The 10,887-nt window shown below is 42.8% G+C and overlaps 1 protein-coding gene across 1 annotated transcript; it reads right to left on the reverse strand.

Moving 5' to 3' along the window:
* Positions 1-326: 326 nt before the first annotated feature.
* On the reverse strand, positions 327-2,963 carry adra2a (adrenoceptor alpha 2A). Its single transcript, XM_080029805.1, has 2 exons — positions 2,726-2,963; positions 327-2,411 (listed from the first exon to the last, which is right to left on the reverse strand). The coding sequence occupies exon 2, from the start codon at positions 2,202-2,204 to the stop codon at positions 951-953; it is 1,254 nt and encodes a 417-aa protein (XP_079885931.1). The 5' UTR covers positions 2,205-2,411; positions 2,726-2,963; the 3' UTR covers positions 327-950.
* Between the last annotated feature and the right edge of the window lie 7,924 nt (positions 2,964-10,887).

Here is a 10,887-nt window from a genome sequence, read left to right on the forward strand (position 1 = left end):
CTCAGTCTCATTACACAAACACACCATTAATGCAAAGCACCGGAGAGAGCATTGGCAAATATTCCAACCCAGGCTCATTAAGAGCTGAGCTTCTTGTTAATCTCTTGCAAAGGTCAGATTCAACAGAGCCGCACATTTGCACTTTTCTGTCGGAGTGCAGCTGAAAAAGCCAGCAGGAGAGGGCTTGTGTGTTTGCCTCACTGTTACCGAGGTTTTCACATGTTCAGATGCATCACAGGTTAAAACAAAGGAAAAAAAAACGTTTTCATTCGAAGAACTCTCGACACAAAATCACATTGAATGTTTGTGTTTATAAATGTCTCTTTGCCCCTGTTTCCACACACATTTAGTATGTGTATCAACATATTGTAACATAGATACATGAGATATCACCAACCTAAAGCTTTAACATGCTGTTGAGCCTTGAGACCGGTTCAAAGAATGGGTTTTATTCTTTAAAGAGCCAGCAAATTCCCCACACTGTCATCAACATCAGCCCAATCAACATCTTCATCATCCTCCCATCACTGTCATCATATCATACAAAATGGCACAACACTGTATCCATGACAATGAAAATAGAGACAACTATTCAGACATCCTGCACAACATACTGTCATAGGGCACAACACAAGTCAGGACTTCACTGTAATGGTTTCCTTTATAAAAAAAATAAAAAAATAACGTGTGCTATAAAAACAGGGTTTCAATGTTGCTTAATGTTTAGACCTCTTTCTGTGTGTGATTGTAGTCGGCGTGGGAGCCGTGGATGTTTAGGAAAAAGACGATGCATATAAAGCTCATCCTGGGGAAAGCCTTCCCAAGCAGTTACACCTAGAGCAGTTACACCAGTGACCCATGCACAATGACCCATGTAGTTTAAAACGTATGAACCGATACAGAATACAGATTTTTTTTGAAAAAAGGTATGTACATCAAGATTGAGTTTGTCATTGGTATCTTCGAGCGTCTCTGCTGCACAGTATCTTTTTGAAGGACCTCCTGAAGTCATTGTTGAAGATGGTGTAAATGATGGGGTTCAGCGCACTGTTGCAGTAGCCAAACCAGAAGAAGAACTTGAACAGGGTGTCGGGTACCGGGCAGGACTCGCACAGTGTCATGAGCATGTAGGTAAAGAAAAAGGGAAACCAGCAGATGACGAACACTCCAATGACCACGGCCAGGACGAAGGTGAAGCGCTTCTCCCGGTTCTGACGGCCCTTCCAGCGGCTGCCCTTGGTGCTCGGCACTCTCTTGTGGACGTCTCCGTCCCCGGGTTTGACTTGGCTGTGCTTGGTTTTCCCCTTGGACGATTTCTTTTTGATGGAGCAGGGGTTCTTCACCTTGTGGTCAGAGGAGGACGACTCCTCCAGGTCCAGGCCGTTGACCTCACCTTTCTCCTCATCTCCTCCTTCTCCCACTCCCTCCTTCATCTCAATGTCACCGTGCAGCTTCTCGTGCACGCCATTCTCCTTCTGGTTGGCGGCGGCGGCGTTGGCGGCGGTAGCCATCTTGGCCGCCTCCTTCAGCTTCCTGTCTCCCGGCGGCGCCCGCGTCCTCTTCTTGGCGATGTGGTAGATCCTGACGTAGACCAGCACCATGATGACGCAGGGCAGGAAGAAGGAGCCGATGCAGGAGGAGATGACGTACCACTTGTCGTTGTTGATCTTGCAGACGGGCTCCTCCTCGCTGTTCTCCTTCTCCTTCTCCATGGTGATCAGAGGCGGGAAGGAGATGGTGGCGGCGATGACCCACACGATGACGATGATGCTCTTGATGCGTCGCGGCGTCCTCTTCAGGTTGTACTGGATGGCCTGCGTGATGGACCAGTAGCGGTCCAGGCTGATGGCGCACAGGTGGGCGATGGAGGCGGTGCAGAAGAGAACGTCCAGCGCCAGGTAGATCTCACACCACACCTCCCCAAAGTACCAGTATCCCATCAGCTCATTGGCCAATGAGAAAGGCATGACAAGGGTGGCCACCAAGATGTCCGCTGATGCCAGGGACACCAAGAATAAGTTCTGCGGAGCCTTCAGGGCCCGGCTGGTGAACACAGCTATGACCACCAGCACGTTGCCAAACACTGTCAGCAGCATCATGATCCCCACCAGCACAGTGAGGGGCAGGGAGATCTGGAGGCTGTACGAAGAGCTGGGGAGAGTCCGGTTGGTCTCGTTGTTGAACGCCATGGAGTCGAACGCCATGGAGTCTACACCGGATCACCTGGGTTAACAAATATCATCACCAGGAAGGAGGACAGAGCTAGTGTAGCTCACGCAGCAGGGCTGAGGCAATCGGCTACTGAATCACTCCTCTGAGCCTTTCCCGGATTTTTCTCTTTCATGGTGGGGAGGGGGAGGGGGGCTCCTCAAGGATGAGCCCTTATCATTTATAATGCAGTATCAGTTCATCTGAAAACATGAAGCAACAAGTGGACATATTAGGAACTTTTAAGCTATGTGTGTTTTCAATCCATTATGAAATTACTTTTTATATATATATATATATGTATATATGTATATATATATATATATATATATATATATATATATATATATATATATATATATATATATATATATATATATATATATATATATATATAATCAATAGAAAGCTCACGCCTCTTTGTCAGCTCTTTCACCCAAAAAATAGCCTACTGCAGATGAAATAAGCCATATAAAGTGCGGCACTTTATATGGCTTTAAGTGCGAAGTTATCTTACCTGCGGCAGAAAAGCGATGGCACAACGTCTCCAGTGCCGTGGACGCACGGGCTTTCAATAAACTGTCAGAAGGGAACTTCTTCAAGCTAATCAATAGGAAGCAAAGAGGATCCATGTGTCCCCCTCTCTGTGTCTCCTCTCTCTCCACGCACAATGGTCCCTGTGCTGCATCTACTCCGTGCACAGTATCGGACCTAATAGAGCGCTAATCATGTTATCCCGGGCGCTGCCGTGCTGCTGTCTGTCTGCGTGTGTGTGGAGTCTCTCTCCTCAGTGTTAACCAGTGCGCCACTCCCTCTCTTTATAGCCCGCACGCTGCAAAAAGTGTCTCACCGGGTCACTGTGCGTTCACAGAATGTCAAAAGCGTACATGTGGGCTTGACAACATGTGATACCGAGAAACTGCAGGCTTGTAAGTGGAGCAATCACAGGAGGAAAAGGAAGGAAGACACAACGGGATAATGATCGTAAATGTATTCACATCATAGCCTATAGATTACCGTGCTTAGGGTACAGAGGCAACCTACAAAATAATATGAATCGAGAATAATACCATGAAAATAAGAACAATGTCAAAAAGTAGCCTATGATTAATAAATAATTTAGTTGATCAAGGCAAAAACGAACTATTTGCAGGCCTATATCTCGAAGGCAATTCAAAGTGTGTAGTGCTTTACAAGGTAAAGAAACACATTTAAAAAACGTTTTTTTTTGTAAAGTAAAATTGGATACAAATAAAAATGCTAATAAACCGAACTTTACAGTTTCAGTGCAGTGGTGAGTTGTTCAAAATTAAATTCATTTGAAAGTGAATTGTAAAGAAGGATTTAAAAGAAGTCGTTTTTAATTGAAACACCATTTTTAAAAACGTTTTAGGTTAATCGTTACTAATTATTTCTTCAAAATGACAGATGTCTACAACTCCCCGCTCTTTCAGCAGAGCAACACAACATTGTGAAGCTCAGCTCTCGCCCTGGATTCCAATCTGTTTGCTCCTGTAATGCCTTGCCTGAGGGCCACAGGTCAAAGGCAAACAAGTCAAATGTGCTCTGACCCCCCACAACCCACACAGACACTGGACTTGCATCAACCCTCAGATCACTATCAATGACAAACTCCTGAAAAAACTCAAGTGGAAACATTAAAGCCCTGGCTTACAGACTTGGACAGTATTTTAAAAAGAGTGAACCACTGGACATTTTTTGCAGTGCAGCTGCTGGACTCTGGTTGCTAAGGAGCAGCCAGAGCCACACCACGTGGATATCAACAGAGGTGTTTTATTACTTTGTTCAACCTCAATGGAATCAGCCACCCTTTACACTTATTGTCCAACACGCGAGGGAGACCCCAAAAATTTGTCATGGGCCGACCTCAGGCTGAAGACATGGCACTTTGTTGTGTTCACAGATATGATGTGGCAGCAAGGACACAGGCAGGAGCTGCTATTCATCCTCACTGTCCTGATGTTTATAGCCTGTAGCCTTAGTGGCAAACCTGCAACCTGGTGCTATAAAAAATATAATGATTTCTTACTTTTTATATTGGTTTGATTATCATTAAAAACATGTTATAAAGCACTGTATGTCTTCTCTGTGTGTGTAAACTGCTGCTGACGCAAGCGCAACACAATATGTGTTGAATTCATGGGACAACTGGGAGTCAGCTGTAACAATGCAAATATTTAACCTTAACAGACGTTCATTCGCCTGTGCTGATTTAACAAGATCATATTTACGTATCGCACAGATCATTTCCCTTAAAAAACAACCCAATCTTGTTTACTTTCTCCACTCCAACAGGATGTGGCTGGTCAGTGGTCATGGTAGACACACAACTGTTTCACTTTCCAATTTCAATACAAGTTTATGAGCAGTTTCTTTCTTAATAACTGGATTGAGGTTTGACCCATATTGAATATAGGCTATGTGATATAAACCAGCAGTAGGCGACACAATGTGAGACTTTCAAATTTGCATTATTATGGAATAGATAATATAAAACTGAATGGGTTGTTCGTAAAAATGTAATGTATTAGTAACAATTTAAACATTTACTGAACTTTTAGCAGGTTCTGTATTGTCACAACTTACTCGAGTGTCAACCATGAGGCCAAATGCTATATCTAACAGTATAACTCCAATCCACTTCCTCCTTTTTTTATTTTGTCATGTTTTCTGAGTCCTGTCAACAAATCAACACAAAGAGAAAAAAACAACATGTCCTAAGATTCTATCCTTTTGGGGATTGGTCATTTTTCCAAAATAGAGTCTTTCTGGAAGTGGAGCCCCCTGCTAACCACACAAGCTCAGTGTCAGAACATTTAGACAAACTGCTTTTGTTCCACTTCTCCTGTACATTTCAAATCATTCCAGGAGGTTCACATGGAGAACAGATTACTGAAGGATTTGATTGGAGGCCTTCTCCTCACTCATCAGTCTGTGCTGGATGTGGTCATACTCAGGGTCGTCTTTCATAGTAATGTTGATGCCATTTGGCGCCGTCTAATTCCTGCAACTCTTTGGTCCAGTCCCTCCCTGCTTAATAAAATGTCCAAAATGTAAAGGTATTTTTCTTTCTCTTTAAAAGGCATCCCAAAGCATTTTGTGAATTGTGAATACAACATAGTGTTGTTAGGATGACATGAGAGAAAAACCTCATATTGTTGCTTCTACTGCCTTGATCTATCTGGATAAAATGTCAAACTTTACTTAGTAACCCAGAAAGATCTCCCAAGTGACGCACATTCCTGAAACACTATGACCTTCTGCACTTGTGACCATGGTGGGGAAATTGAAAGATGTGCCAAAACAAAAATAGAAAAAGATGTGCCAGATCAGAACCATGTTGCAGAGACCAAACCAGAGACTGTGCTTTGTGATTACTGTGCTGATTTAGGCAATGATAAACAATGATCATAACAGGCTGTGTGGAAATATAAAAACTAATATTTGGATTAGATGGAGATGAATTATTGTAATGGAAATATATTCATGCATTGTGTTCATGATTACTCTCTGCACCTGTCAATGTACTTTTTGCCTGTTAGACAGACCGTTCTCTCTCTGTACACACAGCAGCACCAACATACCTGTAAAGACAGCCTGACCGCACTGAAAGGGTCTCAGCTAGTTCTACTCATTATCCATAAAGATGATCTCACCAACGGGCCAAGGCCTTTCATCTCTCCGTTCCACACAAAAACATGCACACACGAAGAGAGAGATAAATACACCGGATTCTCCACACTGTTCTGATCCCCCTTGCAAGAATGTAACTAGATTTGAATATATATATATATATATATAGGGGAGAACGGGGGAATCTGAGGCATCGGGTAATGTGAGCCACCCCCTGTATCTAGGCAACGGAAAACATTTGTGGTCATGTGAGATATATGTTTTCAAGCCCCTCTCATTTCCCCATGGCCCTGAAAGAGAGGACCTCACGGTGCTGTGGTAAGCATGTTTTTTTCACCAAAATAGGTATTTTGCATGTAAAAGTACATTTTCTTGCTGTCAACTTAATCAACTGTTGTGCCAAAGCAAATGTATTCATGTAGAAAAACTTCTATCATACGTGTTGATGAACTACCAACATACGAAACCATGTGATGCTGATAACTGAAGATTAGCCTGAAATGCTAAGAGAGGTAGTTTTTTCTCAAATTGTGGTGGTGGGGGAAAGTGAGCCAAATGCTGTGGGGGAAAGTGAGCCACTGTCTCACCATGAGGCACAAGTTAAGTTTAGTCTTAAACATATTTTAATGTAATATAATATTACATGACATAGTATGTTTTATTTTAATACCATACACATTGTAGAAAAGCCATCATGTCAAGGAAATACACCAGGAAGACGACCTGGGGCAACCACACGGAAAGAGCACCTTCTCATCTTTCCCTGTAACCTTCAGGGCTGGAATGTAGAGTAGGCCTAGTTGTAGAGTATGACAGGCTGATGTTATAATCCAGTTGGGTCTTCTCCTGTGTTCTGAGTCCCAGGCTGTTCTCGCTGGTTCTGATTTTCCTATGCTTTGACCCCCAGACACTAGCTGGCTCTAAAGGCCGATTTCCACCGGCTGCATCTCCGGTCCTTCTCCGCTCCAGCACGGCAGAAACAAAAATAGAAATAAGAGCAGTCAGTGGGTGAGTTTCCACCACGGCCGCTGCGCCGTCTCTCTGCTCCGCTGCTGCTCCAGCTCTCCGCTGAAATACACACTGCTTCTATTTCTGCCGGATGCCGGAGCTCACCGCATCAATTTAGCACAGAACACATCGAGATAGACAGGAACACAAGCGCCGATAAAACAATAAAACGTCCGGTTAATTTTCAAAATAAGACACTCGGTGTTCACTGCAGGTGACATTCTCAAAACAGAGACACATACAAGCATGTCCACTTTTCTTTTACTCGTTCGGATGGGAACAATAACCTTCCGTGCGTTCGTTGTTGTGTAAATACCATATAGGAGAATCATATTATCAAGAGCGATCGCCCGTCACTTTTATTACCGCGGGAACTTCTCGGTCTCGCGACCCCAGCAGTTCAGCGGAGCTGGCCGTGCTGGTTTGAAAACGGAGCCGGTGGGTATTGCCGGACGAGAGCGCACGGAGCAAAACCGTTGGACACCGCACCCGCAGCCAGTGGAAATCCGGGGTAAGGGTCCTGTGTTCTGACCCCCAGGCTGTGTTCTAATCTAACTGGCTCTATCTTTCATTGGAATCTTTTAAAACCGTTTAAATTATAATATGTTGTATTTGATTTTGTTCAGAGTTACTTTCAAGTGTTTAGAAAATGTGCTTTGCTTAATCGACCAAACCCCATCATTCTTTTACTAGTCCGACATTAGTTCTGGAATGTGTGGCTAGCTTTCAGGATTCTAACTGTTACAATATGTGTTGTTAAGGTAGTTTCAGAATGGAAAAAGTCAAGAGTACCTATTTGCAGACCCATTGGGAAAACCATGGAAAACGGAGCTCCACCGGAAATAGGATGGGGCCACGCCCCGAACTCATTTCATTGGTCAGAATTGTAACCTACTCTGAGATTGTTTTCACTTTACGCTGCAGCTCCGACTGAAGAAAGAGTCTGTTACAACGCGTCCCTGTACATTATATAATAATTAAAACTGTGATCACTAGAGGACAAGGGATCTGGTAATAAATCAATCAGGATCTACAATGGAAACTGTCACCTAATGTGTCAGACGTTATGTCTTTCACCCCACTTTTCAAAATTAGCTGTTTATTTTAATGTGGTGGCACTTTTTGTGTTTTATTTATAAGAGTTTATATGTGTATGTGATTGACCTACTTGTTATGATTGTGAATTAAAGAGACGGATTTCGGAAGATGTACACAAAGCTTTGTTGCTTCATTCATCTTCTACCTCAACATCTCCTTTGTACCACTGTCCTGGCCACTTGGGACCCTTAACAAACTGACGTATTCTACTGTGTACTAGCACCATAACCGGTGGAAACTGTGTATTATTATTCACCGCTAGGTGAACTCCGGCAGTAAAACAAAAAGAAGAAAACAAATTCAGAGTAGGTTACAATTCTGACCAATGAAATGAGTTCGGGGCGTGGCTTCCGGTGGAGCTCCACTTTCCCCATGGGTCTGCAAATAGGTGCCTCTCGAAAAAGTAAGTGGATCAGTTTACCCCACAGCTGGGGTAAAGTGAGCCACATGACAACTTTTTTTTAAAACAATCATATTTTCACTGCCCTTTGTCTTGAAAAAATTCTGCTAATGCCAATTTCTAGGAAACATCCTGAATTAATGGGAAATGTGTAAATTTGAGTGATAAATAATTTTAGCTAGCTTAGAGGGGAGCAAATGTAAAAAGTCCTCCCCTATATTTAAAAAAAAACTAAATTAAAGGTGAAGTAAGCAATTTATTCATGATAATGTAATTGTTAAATCGCTCTTTATTCATACAGTGATCACTTAGATAGTGTGCAAGTTTCATAAAGCCGATCTCTCAGTCACTCGATTTGCATGTAATCGGCAAATAAACTTTTCGATGATCCCACTACTAATAACCAATCAGAAGAGTGAACGCTACAAACCGGCACACGTCTCACGGAGCAGGTAAATATCCTTCCCAATGTCTGTTTTGATGGTTTTTATCACACTTATGGATCTGAGATGATGTTAGATAACTCGCTGCTTGAAGACCGCAGTGCATTAATGTGGTGACGTGGGGACGAGGGAGGGGACTGCTAACTGCAGTAACTGACAGGAAGTTAGCTAAAGCTAAACTGACCATTCCACTTACTGAACCTTTAACCCATTCACAGTCCATTCCACTGAACATCACTTTTCAAGGACTCTGATTGGCCAGAGGAGAAGCAGGAAATTCAAGAAGGTGTGATTAGATATTCTAACATTACACCCCAAAGTGACATTGTTTGGCCTTGAAGCAACTTCCACAAGTGTTGCTGCTATAAAGCCAATAAACAAAATATACACAAATAAGAATATAGAATGATGTTATGTTTGTTTTTTGTTAAAATAATACAAAACATATGCAATTGGGTTTAAAGCATCAATTAATTTAAAGTGTAGCGTAGTGGAGTGTAGCCTAGTTACAGTAGAAATCCATCATTACAGTGTTTTTTTTGTCTGTCTGGACCATAATTAGGTTCTGAGCAGCAACCTGCAAAATTAAGATTAAAGGTCTACTTCACCGGTTGGAATATGAAGGTGTATTGAACTCGGAGATCCTATTTAGTATAAATGTGCAAAAAAAATTTAAAACGGATCATCTTAGCCTGAGAAAAGGCAGAAAGAGTGTTTCATGGTCTCACTGTCTAACCCTACCTCTTCCTTACTGTGACATCACAGTAAGGGTTAGAATTAACAGGACAGCTGGGCCAAGGGAAGACTGAGGGAAGAAAAACCTAATTCATTATATTATAATAGTTATTTTATAATGATAGAACACTGGTTCCGTATGGGTGAAGCATTCCTTTAAGGTTATACCTTTAAGAGTTAGGCGTCCTTTCTGAAAAAAGAGAACCTATAATAAGCAGACTACCTTGGTGACACACTTGTTTTTAGAATGAGGTCGAGTGTGGCTTTGCATTGGTTGCGTGAGCAGCAGGGCATGCACCTGAACATGAGTGGGCTGAGTGACGTCACTCACACCTGTTCCAGCGGATACGGAGGCGTGCCACTCGAACCTGTTCTCCCCCTATACTGAGCAGGGCACACTATGGACTTTGACCATGTGGAATGGGCACAGATGTTCACGTTGAGGGGAAAGCACAGCTTAATATACGTTTGCTAAGTGATGATCATGAACCACAAAGTAGCATCAGATAAATATGTGAGAGAGGCTTTCAACTTGGACATTAGTAAACACTCAGAGGCAAACTCACACTGTCAGCCTGATAATCCCGTCTTGCCAGGCGCTGCTTGTTTAGGGGTAAACACCAATGAATTTGTCTTAGTTGTTGATGCTTGAGGGCGCAGACGAAGCGCAAGGATACAGTGACACCTGTCGTCTCCCGCAAGAGCCTCCCCGTTTCAGGAGGACTGAGTGGGGTAAAGGCTACGACACTTTAGACTAGGATGAGGAAGTGGATGTCAGTGCGCTCGGGTTTTTTTTTTTCTAGAATCACCAGGTGTTTGTTTTTCCAGGTTCTTCTTTGGTGAGAAGGGAGAGGAGCATCCAACAGATATGGAGGGATTGATCCACACAAAGAGTGAAGTAGACAGAACCGTAGGCTCGGTTCATTCGTCTTCAGAGACTCTCAGGTACCGTGGTGGCAGTGTTACAAAAGTCGGAGTCGGGCAAAGCTCTCCCTGTTATTAAGCGGAGGAGGGCAAATTCATTAACATTCAGCCTTTAATTCTCCAGCAGGCGGCGGTGCTGCACTGGAGCACAGCTAGGGCCGCGTGGAATTAGACCACACACTATTTCAAATAGACCTGTGGCTTATTGCCCTTCAGACCATGTTTATAACATAGGATAGCCTACTGTATCATGGGCAAACAAATAAACATGTACTAAAAAATAAAAACTTGTGGTTTTGGTTTCATGGCATCAGAACAAATAATTGATCTAAATGTAGGTTATATTTATTTTTGAGAAAATCCAACCAGAAATAATCTATGTGCATTTTGCTATATTCCAAAAGTAGAAAATGATAG

This window comes from Ammodytes marinus, assembly GCF_949987685.1.
Source record: "Ammodytes marinus genome assembly, chromosome: 6".
Lineage (NCBI taxonomy): Eukaryota > Metazoa > Chordata > Actinopteri > Uranoscopiformes > Ammodytidae > Ammodytes > Ammodytes marinus.

Bases quoted from the DNA above. Each gene is read 5' to 3' on its own strand.
- adra2a (XM_080029805.1), bottom strand. From the start codon at position 2,204: ATGGCGTTCGACTCCATGGCGTTCAACAACGAGACCAACCGGACTCTC.